Source organism: Rhineura floridana, chromosome 7 (genome assembly GCF_030035675.1).
Source record: "Rhineura floridana isolate rRhiFlo1 chromosome 7, rRhiFlo1.hap2, whole genome shotgun sequence".
NCBI classification, from domain to species: Eukaryota; Metazoa; Chordata; class Lepidosauria; order Squamata; family Rhineuridae; genus Rhineura; species Rhineura floridana.
In genome coordinates, this window is record NC_084486.1 from 97,172,448 (window position 1) to 97,198,749 (window position 26,302).

The 26,302-nt window shown below is 44.2% G+C and overlaps 1 protein-coding gene across 3 annotated transcripts in view; it reads left to right on the top strand.

Moving 5' to 3' along the window:
- Nucleotides 1-106: 106 nt before the first annotated feature.
- The window catches only part of RYK (receptor like tyrosine kinase), a 74,007-nt gene continuing 47,811 nt past the window's right edge, over nucleotides 107-26,302 (top strand). For all 3 annotated transcript variants that reach the window (XM_061636600.1, XM_061636601.1, XM_061636602.1), the window contains exons 1-3: nucleotides 107-664; nucleotides 12,469-12,590; nucleotides 14,449-14,548. In XM_061636600.1, coding sequence (XP_061492584.1) covers nucleotides 442-664; nucleotides 12,469-12,590; nucleotides 14,449-14,548 — 445 coding nt within the window. In that variant the 5' untranslated portion in view covers nucleotides 107-441. The remainder of the gene's footprint in view (nucleotides 665-12,468; nucleotides 12,591-14,448; nucleotides 14,549-26,302) is intronic.

The window sequence follows — 26,302 nt, forward strand, 5'->3', positions numbered from 1 at the left end:
TTTAATGGGACATGAGTCTCACTGTTCCATGAGGTGGGAGGGGAAAATGACGTAACAGAATACAGTACTCGGGAGGAGAGGAAAAACTGTCGCGAGTTTGCACGAGCCGGCTGGTTGTTGTGGGCTCTTTTGCGCAAGCGCGGGAGCAGAGAGGAGGACTGCATCTGTTGGTGCTGCGCGCACGCGCATTGGCGCGGGCATAGGCCTTGTGTGTCTGAGTCGGTGTCGCCAGAGGGGCGGGTAAAGACTGGGCGCGTGCGCGCACACGCATACATGCATACATACAGTACATACAGAGAGAGAAGGGGAAAGGCTGTTCAATGATTTCCGGCCCTCAGAGCGCGGGTGCGCGCGGCCGGAGCATGAGCAGCCGCCAAGTGTGAGGGCTCGGGAGGGCCGGGACCCGGGCTCCCTGCCCGCCAAGGGAGCCGGGAGCGAGCGATGGTGCGGAGTGGCCGGGGGGATGGAAGCTGCGACACCGCTAAGGCGCAGTTGTCCCGCCGCCTCCGTCCCCTCCTCGTCCTCCTCTTTCCTTTCCTTCTGCTGCTGTCGCCGGCGGCCGTGGGCTCTGAGGTTCTGAGAGGCCCTCCCGAGGCGCCCCTTCCCGCCACCGGGCCCGGCCTGAGCGTTTACATGAGCCAGGAGGAGGTGCGGCGCCTCATCGGTGAGTGAGGGGCGGACGACGACGACTATGCCACTCCCTGTGTGTGTGTGTGCTTGTGAGGGAGGGTGTGTGTATGTGAGAGAGATTCCGTTGTGTGTGTCCAGGTTTGGCTGCCTCCGGGAGGCTTTTCTAGGAAGAAAGGGATGCCCGCAGCGGCGAATGACTGTGGCTGCTGAATGACCCACCAGCAACAACAGTTGAGGTGGGGGTTAAATGGCGGGGGTCGCTTCTGGATCCTCAGACCGGCTCTAGCTAGGCAACTCCTCCCATTCCTTGTCGGGTCCCTCCTTCCTTGTACGGCCTTGCTCTGTTAATGGTACTTAACAACCCTTCTGCTTTTCAGAGCTTATAAGAGGGTTGGGTTTGAATGTCGGGGTGGAAACGAAATACAGCACGTACGTGGCTTTCTAGGAGGGGGTCCTGCCTGCTTCCTTGCTATCGGATTCCCTTTAAACGTGCTTCACGGTGCAAATTACACATCCAGTCTATACAACTGCAGGGTGAGATTTGTTTATTTTCCACAAGTGAAAGGGGGAAACTGAGGCAGACAGAATCATCGCCTGCCCCCAAAGGCCACCCAGGCGAGTTCATGGTGAAGGTGAGAACAGGAGAGTCTCAGAACCAAGACCAGCCAGCTGTCCGCTTATTGTACCATGGTAGTATTAAGACTTAGCGGATGGTTTTGTTTTGCGAATAATGACAGTCACACTTGTCTCAGAATCATCCCTCTTACATGCAACAGGTTGTTTTTAACTAATGCTACCTGTACAATACCTACAAAAGAAATTATTTCATATGACTCTCCCCTAGTAGTTCATACTGTGAGTGATGACTGCATCAGCACTTTCTCCCTTATCCCAAATAATTTATGTTGTCCCTAGCATATTTCATTGTGTTGAATTATTGCAGCTTGACTGTATTATGAAATGTACCAAAATAAAGCTGATTTTGCTTTTACACCAGAGTATAAGCATCAAAATGATTCAGTAAATGTATTTAGGGGAAGGGGTCCTTTGTTTTATCATCGTGCCTCCCTTTAAGATTGTTAATTTAGGAGATAATGAATGTGTGAGATAGCAGTCTAAAATGCACATTATAGAACTAAAATTCTGTGTGCAGTAATGTGTAAATTATTCCACTTTGCATTTTCAAGAATTATAGTTGAAATTTTTTGAATGATTCATTGTTTATCCAGGTACCTATTATTGAAGTGGCTAATTTGTAAGGGTTTGTAAACATTCATTATTGCACCTATGACATCTTTTACTCATGGGTAAGCAGTCTTGCAAATATGATTGCAAAAGTTACTAGCTCAAAATAATATTTACTAACCTATTTGTCCTTGAATATGCTGATTTTCCTCCCCCATCCTTCACCTTGCTTTCATATTACTGAAAAATAAAAAATCCCTGTCTGGTTTCCTTAAGGAAATTTTTATTTACCACAGGTGATGAGGCAAGTGCCTGTTTGGTTAACTAGATGTTGGATAGGGTGGAAAGTATTGATAATTCAAGCATGTAATCTTCAGAACTGTAATTTGCTAGTACACAAAGCTAATTTGATATAAGTGAATTACTAGATTTCAGTTTTATGAAAAAATGAAACAGTTTTTCACATTTTGTTTGTAAGTCTGCTGCAGTATAAGAGTGTTTTCTGTACAGGTCTCTTTTCATAGTTGGAAAATTTATAGAGAAATGTATCTAAGGATTAGTAACAATATTTAGTTCTTAAGCCAGATGCTTGTCTTCAGTGATGTTGGCACACACTCCTGACATTACCTTAAACTAGGTAATTTATCCCAGGTCGCACTGGCTTTTTATGGTTTCATGTAGTATAGTTGGCTGAGAATAGGTATATCTTGTGAGAATTATGTCTAGACCAGGATGACATGGAAATAAAGGCTCTCCTGGGGGGGGTGTTTCATTCAAGAATGATTAAATATGAAGCTGACAGAATACAGAATCGGTATAGATGTTGCAGAATGGGCTTGGCTGCAGAAGGGGAATAACACTATGCTGTTGTATGTTTTGCTGGAGTGAAGCCCAGCGGATCTGCTTGATAGGGTTGTGTGTATCTGGTACTCATCAGATTGGGATTGGGATACACAAATAGTTCAACAGTATCTTGTGGGAAAGCTTTCACAGCTATGGAAGGATCAAATACACTCCATCAGTAAACCTGCTTCAGTCTTGTACAGGCTTGCAGTTCTCGTATTTTTGTCATTTTTGTGAGACAGTTATTCTTGCAGACACTTGCTGTGCATGGAGGTGCATGAAAGACCTCAGAGATTCCTAGTTAGATTGATGAAGCAACTTTAAAAGCGCCTATCTTCTGTTTTACAAAGCTATCAAACTATGGATAATGAACAGCTGTTTTTCTCTGGTAGGTCACTAAGATACTTTACGTGCATCTTCCTAATTGTCTTCACTTTTTCAAACTTACATTTGGAACAAGGATAATGGAAATCATTGCTTTACAAAACCAGGGCTTTCAAGATTCTAAAAACAACGTGTGGGTCCAGGAATGTCAGTAGTGCCTCATGACCTGCCTGTACATCACCAGTTGCCTGTTATTGTTCTGTGTCTCTGCCGTTTACTTCAGCTATAACATTGATTTCCTATGTGTGGAGAACGTGGTTGTATTGGGGAGAAAAAAGCCTGTTTGCTTTGTAATTCTTGTTATATTAATAACATTTCAAAGCCATCCTGTCTCATAGTTGATACATTGCAGCTTACCCCCGGAATGATAATGGGGAATCTTCTGAAAATCTTGTACTGTAAAGTTTTCAACAAAGATTGATATCTAATGGCTTATTTATACATACTGGAAGTTCTGGAATTCTTCGTGAAGTTTCCCTTACAGCAGCCCTCCTTCCTAAATCCCCAAATATCTTATAAAACTCTCCTTTTAAAAGCATTTTTGGAAGAGCAAACTAAAAGAGAAACTCAGAAAAGCTCTAGAAGTGTGTGCACTTCTCTATCACAGCCTAATTAGACTGAGATTATATTTATTTTATTTATTTATTTATTTTATTTTATTTATATACCGCCCTAAGCCCAAGGGCTCTTTGGGCGGTGTACATAAAATAAAGCAATCAGGAATATATAAATACAATAAAACAATAGAATCAAACCAACAAAGGTAAACAAAAATAATCAAACAGTAGCAAAATACAACAATACATATAATAATACGCATTAAAATGCCTGGGAATATAAAAAGGTTTTCACCTGGCGCCGAAAAGATAGCAGTGTCGGCGCCAGGCGCACCTCATCAGGAAGACCATTCCATAGTTCGGGAGCCACAACCAAAAAGGCCCTATTTCTGGTCACCACCCTCCGAGCTTCTCGATGGGATGGTACTCGTAGGAGGGCCTTAGATGTTGAGCGCAGTGTACGGGTAGTTTCATATTGGGAGAGGCGCTCCACCAGGTATTGCGGTCCCATGCCGTGTAAGGCTTTATAGGTCAAAACCAGCACTTTGAATTTAGCTCAGAAACAAATAGGAAGCCAGTGCAGACGAGCCAGAACGGGTGTAATATGAGCGGACCTTCTTGTCCGCGTCAACAATCTGGCCGCTGCATTCTGGACTAACTGTAGTTTCCGAACTGTCTTCAAGGGCAGCCCAACGTAGAGCGCATTGCAGTAGTCCAATCTAGAAGTTACCAGAGCATGAACGACTGAGGCGAGGTCGTCACTGTCCAGATAGGGACGTAGCTGGGCTACCAATCGGAGATGGTAGAAAGCATTCCTTGCCACTGAGGCTACCTGAGCCTCAAGAGACAAGGAAGAGTCGATAAGAACTCCCAAGCTACGAACCTGTTCTTTCAAGGGGAGTGTAACCCCGTCCAGAACAGGGTGAACATCCACCATCTGGGCAGAGAAGGCACTCACTAACAGCGTCTCGGTCTTGTCTGGATTAAGCTTCAGTCTGTTAGCTCCCATCCAATCCATTATCGCGGCCAGGCAACGGTTTAGTACGTTAACAGCCTCACCTGAGGAAGATGAAAAGGAGAAATAGAGTTGCGTGTCATCAGCGTACTGGTGACAACACACTCCAAAACTCCTGATGACTGCACCCAGCGGCTTCATATAGATGTTGAAAAGCATGGGGGACAGTACCGATCCCTGTGGGACTCCACAATGGAGTGTCCAGGGTATCGAGCAGTGTTCCCCAAGCACTACCTTCTGTTGACGACCCACCAAGTAGGAGCGGAGCCACTGCCAAGCATTACCCCCAACTCCCAACTCCGTGAGCCTTCCCAGAAGGATACCATGGTCGATGGTATCAAAAGCAGCTGAGAGATCAAGGAGAATCAACAGGGTCACACTCCCCCTGTCCCTCTCCCGACAAAGGTCATCATACAGGGCGACCAAGGCTGTTTCGGTACCAAACCCAGGCCTAAAACCGGATTGAAACGGATCAAGATAATCAGTGTCATCCAAGAGCCCCTGGAGCTGGTCGGCCACCACCCGCTCCAGAACCTTGCCCAGGAACGGAACATTCGCCACAGGTCTATAGTTGTTCACGTTATCTGGGTCCAAGGAGGGTTTCTTCAGGAGTGGTCTCACTACCGCCGCTTTTAGGCAGTCAGGGACCACTCCCTCTCGCAAAGAGGCATTGATTACCTCCTTGGCCCAGTCGGCAGTTCCGGTCCTACCAGCTTTCACCAGCCAAGAGGGGCAAGGATCCAGCACCGACGTGGCCGCCCGCACCAGTCCAAGGATCTTGTCAACATCCTCAAGCTGCACAGACTGAAACTCATCTAATAAATAAGGACAAGACCGTGTTCTGGATGCTTCATTGAATCCAACTGCTATAATATTGGAGTCTAAGTCCCGACGAATGCTAGCGATCTTGTCCTGGAAGTGTCCAGCGAACTCATCACAGCGGGCTACAGATGACTCTATAGTATCCCAAGGGCCAAGATGTAAAAGCCCTCGTACAGTTTTAAAAAGCTCCGCTTTTGTTTTGTTAGTGTACTGCCAAGTTTCCTGTGGCTGTTAGTTCTGTTTTTATGGTACGGTAGGGCCCCACTCATACGATGAGTTATGTTCCGGACCCCCGCTGAAAAGTGAAACCTGCCGAAAAGCGGAATTCCATCAATAAAATGGTGCCTGATGCCCGAAAAATGCCGTAAAAGCGGAACAAGTGCCATATGAGTGGGGCCTTACTCTAATTGAAAGCCGCCATATTAGTGGAACGCCGAAAAGCAGGACCCTACTGTATTGTGTATTTATATTTATGTTTTTAATATGTTGTAAGTTGCTTGGAGACCTTCAGGTAACAAGTGACTAACAAGTCTAATAAATAATAATACAACCAAATTCTGCTCAAGCAAGCTGCCTGATTTTCAGCAATTTTCTCATTCTACTGTGGTCCCCTGTGCCACATCCCTGACTCTCACATGGATTCCCCTGACCCTCAGGAGAAACATTTCAGGGGGTTGCAGATGGTGGAAAAGCCCTATTGTGCAAGTGGACTTCTGTAAGTTTGGATATAACTGCTGCTAAATTAGCTGTAGTATCGTTCCGTGGCAGTATTGGACACACATTAGCGACTAAGTCTGTTATGCAGAAGATAGTCAACCACAATTTGAAGCTGCTTTGGAGGACAAGTGCAAACTATTGTTTGCCAGTTCAAATGTAACGGCAAAACTGGTTTGTGCTATAAAGTAAATTATTGAATCTGTGCATGAGCAAAAGATTTGTTCATGTAGCATCAAACCATGGCTTAGTGTTAAATGTCTGAACAGAGCCAATGCTTGTTAGTGGCTTACTTTATCTTGCATGTGAGCTGCTGTGTAAAGTACTTGTGTGCTATCTATGTTTACAGTTCTGTTTTGATCCTGTAGTTATATATGGCTGTTAGTTTGAATTAAATATTTTTCTAACAAAATGTGAAGATTCTGCAGATTTAGAGACGTAGCTTTTAAGGCTCAGGTGCATTAAAAATCCTTTGAATACTTAACCTTTTAATTTTGGAGTTCTTGTAGGTCATCACTTCATTAGTTGCACGGTCCTGTTTCAATATACCAGCCTGGAGATGTGTGATGCATTGCAGAACAATTATTTTTTAGCTGAAATGTTATCATTCAGCATTTAGTGGTCAGGAGAAAAACGTGACTGCACAGGAAAGATTACTAAAGGTAAAGCAACCCTGAGGAAAGACCTCACCTTATAGGTTGGTTGCCTGTATGTTCTCTGAGGATGCTGTAGCTTAACCTTTCCCAAGCTTTGGTTCCCCAGATGTTGTTGGACTACGGTTCCCATAATTGTGATCATTGGCCGTGCCGGCTGGAGCTGATGGGAGTTGTAGTCGAGCAACATCTGGGGATGCAAAGGTTGGGAAAGGCTGCTTTAGCTTATTGAGTATCTGAGTCTCGTATAGTAGAGAAAGAAGCTAAAATGATTATCATTCAATACAGATGTAAATGTATGTTGATATGGCAAAACAAGCCTTGAACTATATCTTGACAATATTTGTTGTCATGGGATGAACAACCACACACCTGGACATGAAAGAACTTAAGAACTTATTTTATTGTACTTCTGGTCTGAATATTCATCCTTCAAGAATTTTGAAAGGTTGAGTGCTTCCTATACTTTTAAACACTTAGTAGACCAATGTAATATATCATTTTATTAGTTGTGTGCTGATGGCTTACAACACTGTCTTGATTTGTTCTGCTTTAGACCTTGTTTAGCTGAAACATTGGTACCAGAATTGTACTGCAAGGATTGGGGTGGAGTCTTATTCCCTGACTAGATGTGCTGTTTTAGCCTCTCTGAGTTCCCCAATAGAAGGGCAAAATAGAAATAACAGTGACTGTAATTGGGTAGATTTCACATTCAAATAAATTTGCGGTAGCCTTGGTTCACTCTTTCCCACAGGTAGGAGAGGAGCACCTTTGGGTGCATAGGCAAGTTTCTGCCTCCTCCCTTCAGCTCTGAGCTGGAGACAGAGGCAGAGACATGTTTTGCCTCTGTGCCCATTGGATGTTCCAAGCTTGGAGTAAGTGCTAGTCACAGTGGAAAGCCCTACGCACCTTTGCCTCCAGCTGAGAACCAAAGGTGGGAGATGGAAGCATGTTGTATTATAGGCTCACCACTAGTGACAACTCCAGGTTTGGGCTCATCCTGCTCACTAGAGTATGGAATCCTTCTTGAGAGCAAGAAGGGGTGTGTGATCAAGATTATTGAACCCTTTTCTTGACAGTAATTTTCTGTGCTGGTACTTGTGTGATTGAGCATTAACACAGAATTGAAAGAAGCAATGCTGTACACTTTGCAGTTATACTCCTGCCACAGTGTGGAGTTCAGAAGGTGTTATGTGTGTTGGAATTGGCACATTTCCCATGTACTTGCCTGTGCTGGATGCATTGCCATTGTGTATTGGATATCAAGAAATCCTTTGTGCAGAATTGGCTATGGACAATATTGCCTAGACATGCGGAAGAGCAAAGATAGAAACAGCATAATATAAGACAATTTGATATCTGCTTGCCTATTTTTGAGTAATGTGGAAAAAGAAACCCGCTCCAAACTCTACATGGAATTTGTCAGTTGTTTATCCAGTGCAGGACTGACCCTTACCTTGGTTTAAATAGATGTGTAAACGATTTAGAACAGTGGTTTCCAAACTTTTCCCCCTGCAGACCACTTGAAAATTAACGAGGGTCTTGGTGGACCACTTAATGTTTTTTCTGCCTGTTGTAGCAATTCTAGTGCGCCCTGCTAGATGCTGAATGTTTTTAACTGTTTTTTATTGACACTTTCACTTCTTATATGCTGTATTTTATTGTCTTCCTTAGAATTCAGATTGTAATACAACAAAACACAACAGAAGAAATAAAAGAAGCAATTAAAATCCAATTAAAAATCAATACAAATATTTAATGTGATGGATGTGCCATCTCCGGTCTTCATCCACAAATTCAGAGACATGCATGTTTTTTCCTACAGGTTCTGTCTATTTTGGTTGTACATAGATGGCAATATCCATGCTGTGTGCTCACAAAAAGCTCTGGGTCAGGCAGGATGCACTAGCATTTTGTAGAGGACATCTCCTCTTTACTTTGGTGTATGATTTGTCCTGGCCCACAGCAGATTTTGGGGTGGGCACCCCAATTCCTTATTTTTTTTCCCTATACACTTTTTCTATTTTTGTTGTGCATTGATGCTCTTATCTGTCATGGGCCCACAGGAAACTCTGGGTTAGGTGGGATGCAGTAGCATTGTGAAAAAAGGAACAAATATAAACAGTAAGTCTCTTATTTAACTAAAACCTCGTGTGTATTACGTGTGACTAAATAAACCCAAAACTACACATTATTTGGTACGAAAACTGAAATATTGAAATTTAATTTTCCACTTTTTGCCCCTTTTTAGCTAGTTTGGTTTGCTGTCAGTCTGAGGGCTTTCCTGGGCTTGGAAGTTTGTGAATTTTGGATATGTTATTCAGTAGGATATTATGGTCTGGAAACCATTGAAAAAGCTTTTATTGCAATTTGTTGTATCCTAAACCTTATTTGCACTTTGAGTGAAAACTTTGGTTAAGTGTAAAACATACCTTGTATGTTTTCAAGTAAAAGCTTCCTTACAAAAGTCCCATCTGGGCTCCTTCTGGGAGAAAAGATGGGATATAAATGTAACAATAAAATAAAATAAATTTAATAATTTAAAAATAAAATAAATATTATGGGCAACATGTTAAATTTCTGGCTTGGTATTTCTAACTTTTAAAAAGCTACCCATTTGCTAAAAAGAAAAAGGCAAACTGGCACACAAAAATTGTTTTAATTTACAAGAGACTGTAAGAACATACTTAAACGATAAAGATAAAAATAATACTAGAATTACTTGTAGTAATTCAAACTCAGTTAAAAGTTTAGAAAATGAAATCCATCCATTGTTTCTCTGTCTTGCTCCTCAAAAGGTAGTTTTCACAAAAGCCTCTCTTAAATAAACAAAAATCACTTTCCCATGCTAATTGAGGAAAACTTTTTTGTATTTTCTGAAACTCTCCATAGGGTTAAAGCTAGTCTGCTTTTATGCAACAATCCCTTGAAAAAGCCTCATTTTGTTTAGACTCTGACATGATCCAGTTTTGTAATGAACAGAAGGGTTCCCCAGCATCCTTTATACTAAGAATGAAATCCCTGCCTCTCCTTCTTGTCTGCTCCATAATACGTTAAAAACTTTAAAGAATGACCTTGTCTTTCTATGGTATGTCATAAGCCTACCTTCTTGTTCTATGCTTGATTTAATTTATTCTTTCTGGTTTATGTCCAAATGTGGAGCACAAAGATATATGTTAATGTGATTTGGGTTTTGCCTGGGCAAAACAGCATTTCCTCTTAAAATCTAAAGCAAAAAAAGCAGGCCTTGTCATGTGGTTTGCTTTAAGTTAGGTAAGATCCAGTAACAAGAAACTAGATCCTTGAGCTTTAAGCTGTCTGTATATGAGCTTGCTTAATGGGGGCTGCAAGTTAAAAGAATTTTAAAGTAGATTTGTATAGTAGGTTCCAATTTTTCCCCCTTTAAACCTGTTGAATAAATTAAACTGTTCTTCTATTTTTTCATCTCCAGTTGATCAGAGAGTCTAGGTACCTGTTTCTTTGGACATTCAAAACTTTTTGTAGAGCTCTCCTTTTCTCTTTTCATTACTTGTTCAAACTAGGCATGACTTGGCACATTGTTAGGTGTTGCATAGCTGGTTTTTGATAAACAAATAACCTGCATTGGGTCCCCCCACCCAAGCTGGATCAAGGAGAGGGATACTTTAATTCTTTGCCCCTGCTGTGGTCCTGATCAGAATTGGGAAGGAGGCTGCACCTCACAGTAAGCTCCCATTGATGCTAAGGATACTCGAATCTGTTCAGGCTGAGATTTTGATTCAAAAGCCTGGTTTACATGCACTGTTAAGCTACAGTTGAAAATAAAGGTTTGTTCTTGGCTTACTGTTCCTCGGTGAAAGCAAACTACAAGCTGATGTCTGCATATCACAAGCCAGACTCTGGTTTGCTTCTTCCCCCATGTGGCACAATCAAGTGTGTGTGAATTGAGTCAAAATGGCTTAACTGAACATGGAGTTCCTTCTCATGATACAAGTCACACAAGTATTCTTTCTCTCTAGGAAACAGGGTACAACATTAAGAAAACCAAAGTACAAAAGATGCAATTTAGCCAAAACACAATTTTAAAGAGAGAAGCAAAGCATATTCATCTTAAAATATAATGGTATTAAACAGTTGTCCTGGTGCTGTTCTGGCTAACACAACATGCTGGTTTGGCTAAAATACATGAATTGGCAAACAGGGTTTTTAAGGGGTTAGAGTTGCAAACAATTCTGGGCTGTTGATAAAATACGGTGGTAGGGCAAACGCTGGCATGGTGTGTTGTTTATTAGCTTTATTAGTTGCTTGTTACACGAAGCTCTCCAAGCGACCTACAATATCATTAAAAACCAAAATAAATATATCGCATTGAGCCAGGAATCCAGAAGTCCTCAGCATGCATGTTCCCTCTGCCACAAATTCACTATATAGGTTTATCCAAACCACCTCTTCCCCTAGACTATGAGGATAATAATTCTGAACAGAGTTGTTGTAAGAATTACAACCACATTATAATAAATGTGAAGCACCTCAAGCACTCAGAAGTGTAATATAAATGCTAAGTATTAAGAGTGTGATAATAGCTGCAACATAAGTTGTACTATCTATCCCCAGGTAGGTACTGCTGCAAGAACCACAATATTTGCTAATATAGGGCACTCACATATAAGACATAGGGAAATTATCAAACTCTTTTGGCAGGGGGGTCCCCATTGTGGCCCATAGTATCCTACCATGTTCCACACGGAGTTTTGAACCAAGACTTAAAAGGCCAGAGGATTGCTATTGCAGACATTACTGTTGACCTTTCCTGCCATCCCCTTTAAATTAACAGTGGAGATGTTAAGCAAGGGAAAATGTAGGAGAGGGGATTTGGTTAAAAACAATGAAGAGTGTGATTTTTTTATTCCCCAGCATATAGAGCCAGTGAGGGAGGGTATGGAAGGCGTGACAGTGACCTGTGGAGAAGACTTGAGTGACAGTTATGCATGGATGAGGGAGCTATTTTGTTATGTGAGATGACAGGAAGGTAAGCAGTGGCATGGGGACAGAATCTTACAGGGTACAGAGTTAGGAACTACAGGAGGGCCTGAGGGAGTTCTGATTGTGGTATTTGCTAGGGAAAATATAAAAGGGTGACACCAGAAGGATGGAATTTGAGAGATAAATGCAGACATTAATGCCTTGTCCTGCTACCGCCTTATCAAAACCAGTGCGTTCAGTGAAAAATTATGAAAATGAGTCTTGGGTATCAATTGGCTGAGGAGCATTTGTTCCCAATCCTAACCATGTGTTCTCACATGTTCTCAGAAGTAAGTCGCATTAAATTCAGTGGGGTCACTCCCTGATAAGTGAGGCTAGGATTGCAGCCTTAGACTGGTGTCTTGGGATGGTGGTGTATCATAAGGCACAGTAGAGTGACTACAGGGCAGGCTATCAAAAGTGCATGCTAAAGCATTCAGTACAACTGAAATTTACATTTGAGTTTCGTCATGACATTACAAATGGTGCTGCATAGTTGAAGGGAAACTTTTTAAGTTTATGTTGTCTTGTTAACCATTGCTGGAATAATTCTTTTCAACAACCTTTATAATAGTCCTAACATTGACTGAAGTACCAGCTTGATTTATATACATTTTAATTTATATACATTTTAACCTCACCCTCCTTTGTTTTAAAAAATTAGGTATTGATGCAGAACTTTATTATGTGAGAAATGATCTTATCAATCACTACGCTTTGTCCTTTAATCTGCTTGTACCAAGTGAGACAAACAGCCTCCATTTCAGTTGGCATGCTAAAGCCAAGGTAAGCACCAATTATTATTTTATTATATGTGGATGAATTAAGCAACACTATTCCTTGTGTTCCATTTAATGGCTTCACTAAGGTGGAAAACGTATGGCTAAAACTACTAATCATCAAACACAGCCATATTCAATCAAAATTTTGTATAATATGTGCTACAGCTGGTATACCATATTGCAGTCTTGACTGTAGCTGTGGCACTTGTGGTGGCTTGTCAGAGCCTCTGTTGCTCTGAGCAGTTTCATGGGCTCTGTGCACCCCCTTCTTCGCCTCCACAAATGGAGCTGGGGGAGGGAAGCAAGGGATTGTCCTTGACCTTCTGCTGAAGGTGCGGCATTAGTCAATGACCAACAGCCCAATTCTACATATGTAAACTCCATTGAACTCATAGAACTTTTATGTACACTAACCAGGGAGTAAGTGTCATTGAACACAGTGGGACTTAGTTCTAATTAGGTATGTACTAGGATTGCAGTGTAGTGCATGGGAAGGCTTTTCTCTGGGTCAGATGTCTTGTCCAAATCATTATGTGGTTTTCATGAATGGACTTCAGATTTGTGTACTGCTTAACAAACTTGGATTCCTTCCCCCCATCATTGAGGAACTATAATATGCTCAGTTCAGATATTTGTAAACTGCCTCCAAATCAGGATTGGAAACTCAGTTCACACCATACTACATCAGATAGAAATGTATGAAGTGGTTTTGGATGTGCTCAGTTTACAGATCCAGATTTATTTAACAAAATGTATATAACACTTGGTTGTGATAAAACCTCAAAGCTGTTTACAAAAAAATTGATTTTAATTATCAATTAACATACAGTTAAAAACAGGTATTTAAAACACTGGAAAAATAATTAAAATTAACAATAAACTAAAAAGGGATTAAAACACATGTAACTTCTACATGTCTGGATAGGCTGGACTAAACAAAAATATTTAAAGCAAGCGCCAGGAAGAAAGCAGTGAAGGTGCCTGCCTGATATTAATAAGCAGTGAGTTCCAAAGTGTAGGTGCTGCCATACTAAAAGATAGATATCTTACACCTGCGAAATGAGTAGCATCTCTAACAGAGTCACTTCCACAGATCAAAGTGGTCAAGTGGGCATATAATAGGTAAGGTGATCCTACAAGTTAATTGGTCCCAAGCCATTAAGGGCTTTATATACTAATAGTAACACCTTTAGCTTGGCATGGTAGCACATCGGCAACCAGTGCAGATCTCTTAAGCAGAGATATAATATGCTGACAGGGCCTCAGTCTTGTCAGCAGCTGTGCTGTGGCATTCTGCACTGACTGCAGTTTCCGGATCAAGTTCAAGGGAGACCCACATAGAGTGCATTGAATAATCCAACTTTGAAGTCACCAATGCCTGAACTATTGCGGCCAAGCTCCAATACCTGAACTATTTGTGGCCAAGCTCTTTTGGTACAGAACAGCCATAACTGTTGTACCAGTTGCAGCTAGTAAAAGGCATTTCTAGCCACTGAGGTGATCTGGGCCACCAGTGACAAAACTGGATCCAGAACTGTATACCCAATCTTTCCCATCCAGGGCAGGCAGTTGACCATTTTCTTGGACACAGGAAGCACTCGCCCTAGTTTTGATCTAGATTCCACTCTCCCTCCTAATATTTCATTGGCTGAGATGCATGTAGATACCTGCCACAAATGAAATGTGAACATCTGATTTCATCCTCTGAATTGATCTTAATTTCTGTTGGATGCCTAGCAACATACTTCTGATAATTTGGTTCTTAATTTATCTTATGTAGAAATACCTCACAAACTGTGCAAATACGGAATGTACCTTTTTATTGAGCGTATTTTCTTCTTGGTTTCTTCTTGTCATTACAGATTGGATATAAACTGGGATTTCAGGTTGATAATCTATTGGCTATGGATATGCCACAAGCAAATATTTCTGAACAAGGAGAAGTCCCTCGTACCTTATCAGGTAAGTAGTCATCTTTAGACAAACCATAATGCTATGTTCTAACACATCCTGCAATCAGTTCCACTCATCAAAGATTGTGAAAAAGTTTGTGTATACTACATCATATAACTTAAAAGTTTTGCATTGAGAGAAGCTGAATTCTGGAAACTTGATTTTTAAAAAATGATTCTGATTCTCGAGGAGTAATGCAGTTTGGCCCCGACATGGAAATTGCATTGGCCACTTGTCTCAGGAAAGTGATTCTGCTTCCAGTACCACATTCTGCACTCTTGGGCCACGTAGAAATGTGTTATGAATGCACTCTGGGTGTATACGCACTGACATTGCTAAAATACATGCTCCCAGTAGTGAGCTGTTAACTCATGCCATTTAAAAATAAAAGTTTGGCTATTTATTTTAATTCTTTATGTGGATTACATTAATGCATCTAAAAATATTTATGTAGTGTGGTAGTATTTTATTTTTTTAACCAGAGTTCTTTTGTTGCATCTTGGGTTCCAGCTTTCATTTGCTCTGTCTGATTCTTCACTGCTTTGAATGCATAAATTATAGCTAAAATATTGTCATTATACAGCCACGAGAGTGGCTGTATACTATAGCCAGCATGGATTTTTCACATTCCGCAATGTTAAATGGAAAATACCCCCGCATGCCATTCTAATGCTTCCCGTAAGCTCATTTCAAAACAAAACCTTACAAAACTTATAGTCCTGAACTCAGAAACGCTTGCTTAACAACCCTGTCAATTTTCATGGCGATACACAAAACAGTCAGAGAGAATCGAGAGTTCAAAGTCTAAAAATAGAGAGAAAAACCTCAGAGCCCTTTTGGACTTTTTTCTGCCAGAGTTCTCATAATCTGTTGAAATTCATTAAAAATCAGCCATGTTCACAGAGTACCTGTAATCCTAATACTGACCTTGCCCCATACTCTGACCTTCATCTACTGCAGTTTAAAAGTTAAAAAAATGCCTGGTTGATTTTTAATTAATTTAAGAAATTTTGGCTAGAAGCCTATTATAACGCGGGGCATGCTCAGTAAGGACCAACTGTCAGTGTTCTAAAAGCCTCACAGCTGCTGGGCTTGGCTAATAAGAGGGCCACACCCACACCAGACTTGATTTCACTTGAGACAGACATGGCTTCCCTCAAAGAATCCTGGGAAGTGTAGTTTGTGAAGGGTGCTGAGAGGAGACTCCTATTCCCCTGAGAGAATGGTTAACAGTCAGCCACTCTGATTGAAGGTATGTGAGAGGAACAGGGTGTCTCCTAGCAACTCTCAGCACCCTTCACTAACTACACTTCCCAGGATTCTTTGAGAGAAGCCATGATTGGCTTTGAGCCATGGCTTTGAGAGAAGCCATGATAAATTGTTTTAAATTGTTTTTAAAAGATGTGTTTTTAAATTTGTATATTTGTTTTTAATGTTTTTAGTTATTGTAAACCACCCAGAGAGCTTCGGCTATGGGGCGGTATATAAATACACTAAATAAATAGATAAATAAATAATGATTGTCCAAAGTGTAATAGAGGCCTGGTGTGGATGTGGCCAGGGACAGCTTTGTTTTAAATTTGGGTGGGAGGTAGGGTTGCCAGGTTCAGGTCCTAAAACTGATCCTGTATCTTTAGGAGAAGAGAAAGTCAGCCAAGTGCAGGTGTTCTTGCAACATTGTAATGGGAAAAACCACAAGGTAGAATTCTGCCTTCCCCCTGCCCAACTTTGAAAGATACAGAAGACGTCTTGGTTGCCAGGCCCAGCCTGGTCAGTTTTACCTATCCTAATCATGATTGCATAGGAGTAAATCCAATTCAACTCAATAATCATACATATGATCAGACCTGCCTTTTCCCTCCTTCCCCTCTCCTCTCCCTGCCTCCTCCCCTCCCCTCTTCCTTCTTCCACCTCCCCTGCCCACTCCAGCCCTCCGTCCCTCCCCCCCCCCGGTCAGTTTTACCTATCCTAAACGTCATTGCACGGGAGTAAATCCCAGTGAACTCAATAAACATGCAAATGACCGCATCTGTCCTTCTTCTCCCCTCCCCCTCCTGCCTGCTCCCGTTCCAGTCCTCCCCTCTGCCTTTCCACCCCTCCCTCCTCCCTTCCCCATCCCCTGTGGTCAGTTTCACCTATCCTAAGCATGATTGCCGTGTGTGTAAATCCCACTTAACTCAATAAGCATGCAAATGATCAATCCATTCTCAGCAAACTTGCACAGGATCCCATTTCTTACCTCCCGGATTAAAAAGCAAGGAAATTCACTAATACGCAAAAAACCTTGCGGTTTAAGAATGTACCTATAGCCCACAGATATTTCTACCAAACTTTAAAAAGCAAGGAAATTGGGCAGCTATAGTGAATGTACCAGGGGAGCAGGAGACCTGAACTCCTCTCTGAGATATTGTACTGCCCTACAAAGTTGTCAAAATGCAAACACAATTTGGGTTGGTCTTTCACAGTCCAATCCACTTGCTGTGTAGCTTGGAAGAATTTGGTAACATGTGCCTTTGAGCATTTGGTGAGTGGTGGCAACACCTGTAATCAGCCCAAATAATAGAAAGAAGACGTGCTGTGCTGATCTTGTTTTAGCCGGGAGGAAGCAACTTTATTAAGACAGTTGATATAGTTGAGATGGTCACTTTAAATATGTCTGATTTACTTTGCAATTTTAGTGAAGTTTCCTGTAGGAAATCATTTCCTTTTGCTTTTGTTTCTATGAATATGTGAAGTACAGCAACACTTTGCAAAATTTATACTAAAAAAACTCCAAACATAATTGTGGAATAATGGCACTGACTTCTGCAAAATAGTCTCCAGTGGACCTCAGAAGTATCTCAATTTCAACAAGATAAGACAGTGGAAGGTGAAATATATTCTAGCAAAATTCTAGATGTGCTCTATGTTTTTAATTGATCGTGAACACCTTGCCTTAAATAAAGTGGTTTAAACATAGCAGGCTGAAAACATGCATCCTCTTTTTTCCAACAGCTAGAGTCATTGATGAAGTAGCAACATATTGTGATCAATTTTCCGCAGGTAGCCTGCCATCACTCTGGGCTATCACTGCCATCTAGCCTCCGAGGCAAGAATGCACTGTAGATAAAACCTGGGCGTCCAGCCCCTCCCATTCCAGTTTTCATTCTTGCCTCGTCCGAGATGTTTGGATACCTACAGAGCGTGGATAAGTTCTCTCTCTTCTTCTTTTGCCTTCTTAGATAGTTTTGTTTGTTTTCCTTTTTGGTTAAGCGGTGGCTGCTGCTCTTCCATTGCTAGGAGTCTGCAGCTGCGACTCCCTCCCCCCCCCCTCAGTTTTTGGAGTGGGGGATTGTTTGTTTTTTTGTTCTTGCCCCCGTTTTTTTTTCCCCTGCTTGCTTGTTTTTTCCCCTTGCTGGGGTGGAGGCGGCCGCCTCTCCCTCGTTGGAGGCCGCAGCTGCGGCCTCTCCTTCCCCGACCTTACTTTCTCCGTGGCCTTGCCTCGTTTCCCCGCAGCTTCAGCGGCGGCCTGCCGTTTGCAGCCGGGAGCCTGCGGCTGTGGCCTTCTGTTTGGGGAGCAGTTGGCCTTTGCGGCGCTTGGTTCCGACTCGGAGGGGGTGGCGAGTAGGACCCCCCCCGCGCCAGATCACTCCTGCGATCTTTTTCTCCCCCCTGTGGTTTTTGGCTCACGGAGCGTCTTTCCTAACGACAGCGGCTCTCACTTTTGTACTGCCCTTTGGAACTGCGGGCGTCCTCTTTGAAGCTTTTCTTTTGCCAGCTGTCATTTTAGCTGCTGCCTGATTTTTGAGTCATCTTCTACTCTGACTCACTGCAGCCTTTTTTCCCTTTATGAAGGTTTTTCTTATGCTGACTGAACCAGGCTGCCTGTTAGAATTGTAAGACTGAGCACCCCTCGATACCGCACCTTCCCCATTATGTGCTGGTATTGTGCCTTGTGCGTAGGCCACATTGATGCAATATTTCCTCCTCAGTGCATATTAGTGGTACCGCACCTTCCCCATTGAGTGCGTGTATTCAGCTTTGAGCCACGCTGTGTAAATATAAAAATAAGATATAAAAAGCTTCTTTGCCTGGTGCTCAGCAGTGTACTAGCGGTCTCGCACCTTCCCCATTGTGTGCGTGTACTTAGCTTGTGGCTCATATTGCATCACTAATCATTAATCCTGTGGGCAATTTCTCCTGTGGGCGTGCCCGCACATTTTTTCCTGGGCCATAGCGAACCTAACCTTCTCTTGCTTGGCCACCTAGCCTGCACGACGCTCCTTGTTCACTCACAGGGTTGATACCATACCTTCCCCATTGTGTGGACCCTGACATGGCAGACAACCAGAGGCAGCGCAAACCTCAGGAACAAGTCAGCAGTGCAAAGCTCCAGGGCAACATAAGGCCCTTAAGCATAAGCACGCCAAAGCTCTCGCCAAGACGAAACATCTGTCTGGCCACAGTGCCTTCAAGCGGGCCCGGTATGTTTCAGCCCCGACCTTAGAGGAGCCTTACCGTCAAGCATTACCTGCTCTCTTCCAATCCCCTGCTGGGTCCTCAGAGGATGAGTTTGAAGGTTTTCCCAGTCAGACACCTTAACACTCGGATCCTCCCTCTGCTGCGCTGTCTCCTCCGGTGCAACCACATCTGCCCCCACAGGAGCCCCCTGTACCCCCTGAACCACCATCAGGACTACAGGTGACACCAGAATTTTTGTCACAGCTGCGAGAGGTACTCGGGTTTCTCTCCCAAGCTCAGCCTCAGTCTCAGGCATGCCTCTCACCTCAACTTCCATCCCCGCGGCAGTCTACCTCGATTCGACAGCCTGGTGGTCGGGATGACATCCCTCATTCTTCTCCTAACCCGTTTGATATCTCCAGAGGCAGACTTGGTGGTGAGCCCTCAGGGATGGACGACATCGTATCCCTCATGCACCCAGTCCTTGACGAATGGAGTGAAGAATCTGATCTGGATGAGGATTCATCCTACCGCCTCTTCGATTCGGCCGATTACCTCCCCCTCTGCCGTAGAGTGTTGGACACCCTGGGCATCCAACCTGCACAAACACAGCAGGCGGCTCCTCCTGTGAAAGGCACCAGAGTCCTCAAATCACCCCGGTCAGCGGACCATTCAATTCCAGTACCAGATCCCATCAATAAGCTGGCCAGAGAGGAATGGGCCCATCCTCTACGTCCATGTCGCTTTTCACCATTGGCCAACAAACTTTATTCTTTAGCCCCGGACTTTATGTTCTTCCTGAATGTCCCTGGTGTCGACCAGCCAATTTCAGACTTGATTTCTAGGTCCCTCCTTCTGAAAGAAGGAGATTCGCAACTCAAGGACCCCTCTGAAAAGCGGCTTGACTTCGCGCTCCGCAAGAACCATGAGGCATCCGCCTTCTCCATCCGGGCCTCGGCTGCTGCCTCAATTTTCTCCAGGGCCTCCATGATGTGGCTTGATGACCTATTGGACGATCCCAACCCGGATCCAGCCACACTGAGAAAGGGGCTAGTCAAGCTACATAAGGTGGCCGCATTCGTGGCAGATGCCACCTTGGACGCCACCTACCAAGGAGCAAGGGCCCTGGCCGCCGAAGTAGTAGCTCAAAGGACCTTATGGCTACGACACTGGGATGCCGATTCTACGGCCCGAACCAATTTGTCCATGGCTCCCTACTCGGGGTCACTGCTCTTCGGGGAAGACGCCCTTAAAGCGGTCCTGGTTGACCCCAAGGACAATCGAAAGCCTACCCTAGCCACGGCCAAGAGGGATGACCGCAGACAGTTTCGCCAGTTTGCCCCATATCGCCCCTTCCAGCCCTTTCGGGGGGCACGGTCTGGGGGGTGAGGCCGAGATACACGAGTCCCTGAGTTCCGATCATCCAGGCCATCCTGGCCCAGACAGCGCTACCAGGGCAGATTCCAGTATCAAGGCCGACAAGCCCCTTCTTCATACGGCAGAGGAGCTTGGCAGCGCAAGCAGTTCTGACGCCATTCCTATCGGGGGCCGGCTCTCTCTCTTCACCAGTGCCTGGCTTCCTCTGTCAAGGGTCCCCGGATCAGAAGCATCTTCCTATGCGGATACAACATAGAGTTTTGGCTGCCACCCCCGGACAGATACCACCCATCACCAGTCTCCAATTCACGCAGGAGGGTCATGCAGGATGCCCTACGCCATCTACTCGACATAGTGGCAATAGAACCTGTACCACTAGCGGAAAGGTCACAGGGCGTCTACTCCCTCCTGTTTGCGGTCCCGAAGGGAGATTTGTCATGGAGGGCAGTTCTGGACCTCAAATTCGTAAACTGCTTTGTCAAGCATCGCAGGTTCAAAATGGAGTCACTGGCGTCCATTGTGGAAGCACTGCAACAGAGAGATTTTTTAGCATCTATAGACCTCAGAGACGCTTACCTCCACATTCCAATCTGTCCCGCCCACAGGCGATTCTTAAGATTCACGCTGGGCCAAGACCATTTTCAGTTCCGGGCCATGCCATTCGGCCTTGCGTCAGCCCCAAGAGTGTTTACCAAGGTAATGGCCACCCTGGTGGCCACACTCCGACTTCAGGGGGTCCATATTTACCCTTATCTCAACGACCTTCTCCTTCGGGCAAGTTCCAAAGACCAAGCTGACAGACAACTCTGCTACGCTCTAGAGGCTCTCAGGTCTCACGGCTGGCTAGTCAACACCTAGAAGAGCCATCTCAAGCCAACTCAGCGGCTCCAGCATCTGGGAGCAGTACTGGACAGGTCCCAGGCCATGGTGTTTCTGTCCCCAGAGCGCATCTCCACCATCCGAAGCATGGCAACATCATTGGTTCAACGTTCAAAGGCGGACGTCATGTTCCTGGCAAAGGTGCTCGGAACATTGGTCTCCACTATTCACATTGTCCCGTGGGCCCGACATCACACTCGGCCTCTCCAGTGGGCCTTGCTACCCTTTCAGGCCGACATTGCCATTTCCTCACATCGTGTGATCCGTCTGAAGCCATCACTCAGAGCGTCATTTCGCTGGTGGACACTGTAGTCACACCTCAGCAAGGGCACTCCCTTTCGGGAACCAAACAGGATCACTATCACCACGGATGCCAGCCTGACCGGATGGGAGACACACTGCAATTCCAGCTTTGCCCAGGGCACATGGTCCAGAGCGGAGCAATGTCAGTCTGTGAATTGGCTGGAACTCAGAGCCGTCCATCTGGCCCGCCGACACTTCCAGCCACTATTCTCCCTTCAGCACGTACTAATTCGCACAGACAACACCTGCGTCAAATCACATTTGAACAGGCAAGGGGGCACCAGGTCCCGAGCTCTTCAGGCAGAGGCGACCCTAATCTTCAACTGGGCTGAAAGCCACCTATTGTCATTACGGGCAGAACATCTCAGTGGGGTGCTGAACGTGACCGCCGATTGGCTCAGCAGGCAGAATGTCTCCCCAGGAGAATGGAAGCTCCATTCGACGGTGCTCGATATACTGCAGCAACACTTCGGCACCCTCTCGGTGGATCTATTCGCCTCGAGCCACAACCACCAGCTGCCCCGTTACTTCTCAAGGTACCTGGACCCGCCCACGGAAGCAGTGGATGCCTTGACAGCACCTTGGCCAGAGGGTCTCCTGTATGCCTTCCCACCGATATCCCTCCTAGGCAAGGCATTGAAGAAACTGCGGCACGAGAGGGCCCAACTACTCCTGATAGCCCCACATTGGCCACATCGACCGTGGTTCTCAGACCTCCTTGCACTGTCAGTCATGGACACTACCTGTCAGGCCAGACCTGCTCTCTCAGGGACCGATCTGGCACCCGGACCCAGCCTGGCTGAGTCTGACAGCCTGGCGTTTGAGCGGAGACATTTGAGTGCTGCGGGCTTACCCCCAGGAGTCATGGATACCATTTTGGCTTCTCGAAGACCATCAACAGCGCATATATACCAGAGCACTTGGCGGGCGTTTTCCACCTGGTGCACCTCCAAGGGCACCCTGCCTTCTCAGGTCACTGTGCAGCAGGTATTACAGTTTCTCTATAGAGGGCTCAGAAGGGGTCTGAAGCCGAACACTCTACGCCGTCATGCCTCCACTATTTCATCTATCCTGTCTGCCTCTTCCTTGACCGTCCCTGTGGGTTCCCACCCCCTCGTCAAACGCTTCCTGAAAGGGGCCTCACGTCTCTCTCCGCCCATGCGCCACTACTTCCCATCATGGAGCCTCTCAAAGGTCCTGCAAGCCCTACAGCACCCCCCATTCAAACTCCTCGCGCCTGTCTCTCTCCGGCTGTTGTCTTTTAAGGTCCTGTTCCTGGTCGCTATTACATCGGCGAGACGAGTCTCAGAGCTGGGAGCGTTGTCTTCAGCACGCCATCTCAGCATCTTTCATAAAGACTCTGTAGTGTTACGGCCAGATCCATCATTCTGTCCTAAAGTTTCTTCAGCGTTCCACTGTAACCAGGACATCGTTCTCCCGTCCTTCTGTCCCAGGCCAGTGCACCCATTAGAAAAGTCCTGGCATTCCCTGGATGTTCGCAGAGCCCTCAAGATCTACCTCTCACGCACCCAAGATATCAGGCTCTCTGAGGCACTATTTGTATCCTTTCACCCTAGAACCTTGGGAAAAAAGGTGTCCCGGTCCACTTTGTCCCGCTCGTTGCGGGCCTGCATCACTCTGGCATATGAGTCCATGAATCTTCCTGTGCCAACTAATATCACTGCCCATTCCACTAGATCAGCAGCCACTTCGTCCGCCTTCGCGACCAATGTGCCCATTGCAGATATCTGTCGGGCTGCAGTTTGGTCTACGCCGAACTCCTTTGTGAAACATTATAAGATTGACCGGTACGCTTCCTCTGACGCTGCTTTCGGGAGGCGTGTCTTGCAACATGTCCTTCATGATAAATAGCTCCTTGGTGGTCCCTCCCTATGAGGGGCTGCTTTGGTACATCCCAGAGTGATGGCAGGCTACCTGTGGAAAATGGTCCATTGGACTCACCTGAAGGGTGATTTTCACAGGTACGCCTGCCATCACGGCTCTCCCTGTTGGAGGAGTTCTGGCTGTTATGCTTCACCTTATACCCTGCTCGTAGGTAGTTTATGCTGCACTGTTGGGTTAAGTTCAAATCTCTAGATTTCCATTCTAATGCATTTGGTTATATGTTGTTGTCAAGCTGGTTGCTTCCATTTTCCTTGCTGCTGGGCCTATGGTCCTTTCCGTTCCTCTCAGATACGCCACTTCGGACTCGTTCGAATGAAACTGGAGTGGGAGGGCTGGACGCCCAGGTTTTATCTACAGTGCATTCTTGCCTTGGACGCTAGATGGCAGTGATAGCCCAGAGTGATGGCAGGCGTAGGCGTACCTGTGAAAATCACCCTTCAGGTGAGTCCAATGGACCATTTTACATCAAACTGCAGTTTCAGGTTCAACTGTTAATGCACCCAAAATAGAAATAGAACATAACCTCCAATATAAAACACAAAAGGCTGTCTTCACCATCACATGACAATGACCGATAAAAAGGCTTTGAAATTAATAAAAATATATTTGACATGGATTTCTAGGATGAATAAGGACGGGAAAAAATTCCTGGTTTAGATTCTCTGTAGAAACATTAGTAACACAGGAAAGAAGCAAAGTAAGAAGAACACCAACAAACATACAAAAATATAATTCTGCATCTTTGGAGATGGCAGGTGTTGCCACCACTCACCATATGCTCAGAGGCACATGTTACCAAATTCTTCCAAGCTGCACAGCAAGTGGATTGGACTGTGAAAGACCAACCCAAATTGTGTTTGCATTTTGACAACTTTGTAGGGCAGTACAATATCTCAGAGAGGAGTTCAGGTCTCCTGCTCCCCTGGTGCATTCACTATAGCTGCCCAATTTCCTTGCTTTTTAAAGTTTGGTAGAAATATCTGTGGGCTATAGGTACATTCTTAAACCGCAAGGTTTTTTGCTTATTAGTGAATAGTGACTATTATCCAAATCCTTTATGGATGGGACCTAACCCTGTTTCACCCCTACAGGACTGAAAAGTGCTTTCATATGCACATGGGGAGAGGGACTAGTTCTTCTCAGTGGCTGTCTCTTGTACTTCATGGGATGCTGCCTTGGAGGCTTTCCAACTTCAGACTTTTTTTTTCGAGGTTGCTGCTGAAAGAAGGGGTTGAAAAGCTCTTAGATGTGAACAGAACAGTGTGTCAATTCCAGCTCCCTTATTAACATGTTGGCTGATGCTCTCAACGAATTCTAAATAATGAGTGTAATTTGACTTCTTTTTTTAAGATTCAGGTAGAAGGTTCAGGTCAAATGAAAGACAGTATTTCACACAGTACATGGTTAAACTATGGAATTTGCCACCTCAAGACATGGTGATGGCAGTTAGATGAATTTAGAAGGGGATCATACAAAAGAAACATAGAAATATATTTGAACAAATATGCTCAGATATGCTGTTTCTATGCTTTTAATGGAAAACTAAACCATTACCATATTGGCACATGACTCCTGTTAGGTTATCCAAAATGTATGGGGATAATTGCTCGAAGTATGAAGGGAGAAGTTCCCCCCATTATTCATTGATTTGTCCAGAAGTTAAGAAATACTGGCAAAGAGTATCTTTAATAGTGGATAATATTTTGCAAACTTATATTTCTTTAGATCCAAGCATTTATTTATTAACCTACTTGAAAGGCCTTTAAAGGTAATTTTTCTTTATTTTTCAATCTGATTGTAGCAGCACACCTTTTATATGATAAATGTTGATAGAGAAAATTCCTCTAATTGATGAGGAGTATATTAAGATGCGTCAGTTAGCCATTTGGAGCAAAATCACATGGGATTTGTGGGTTAGGAAAACTATCAAACAAGTTTGAAGAAGAGTGGCAACTTTTAGGATTTTACTAGAATGTATAGATGGTGGTGTTGGATTGTTGACCATTGAACCGCACTGTCACTGAGTCTGTTTTCCATCAAGTCTGAAAAACTGTAAAAAGGGGGAGTTATGTCTTTGCCCAGTCTGGGAACAGACTGCCAAGGCCGTTGCTATGGTAGCCATCGCGATAAACTGGGAAAAGTTCTAGCAGCTATCTGTGTTAAGCTGTTGTCTTCTGAATATTGCCTCTGAACTGTGAGGCTGGTCTTCTGTGTATTGCCTCTGAACTGAGAGGTTCTCTTCTGTGTTTACCTTTGGAGAGAGAGGTACCAGAGGGGGGGTGACTGAAGAAACTCTACATGTATTTACTCTTAAGCCTTTGGCCATAATGTCTTAATAAAGACTCTTAACATGCTCTAATGCTCTGAAGAAGTTTCTTGCTCAACTTAACTCCAACGTAATGTATGCTGTTTCACACAACAACGCACACACGTCAACAGGTGGTCATTATTTTTCTTTGTAATTTAAAAGCAGATAAGGTTTTTCTTTTTCTTTTTTGGTTTGTAAGTGTTTCATTTGGGGTTTTGTTAGTTGGATGTTATACTTTTTATGGATAGTTTTGGTTTGATAGGGATTTAAAGGAGATCTATTTTAAATTTTATTGGATTATATAGAAGAATTAACATCAAGGTTTAATTATTATTATAATATGGGTTATCTCCAAAGGTGTTGCTTAGCTGATGTTTCTGTCAGCATAATATGGAGATAAAGTGCTTAAGAGGGTAGTGCTGTGGCAGCTGCAGACACTCTTGCAGGAAACTGATTATCTTAACACATTTCAGTGTAGGTTCAGGCTCAGTTTTGGGATGGAATCTGGTTTGGTCATCCTGATGGATAACCTTCTTTGGAAGAGGGACAGG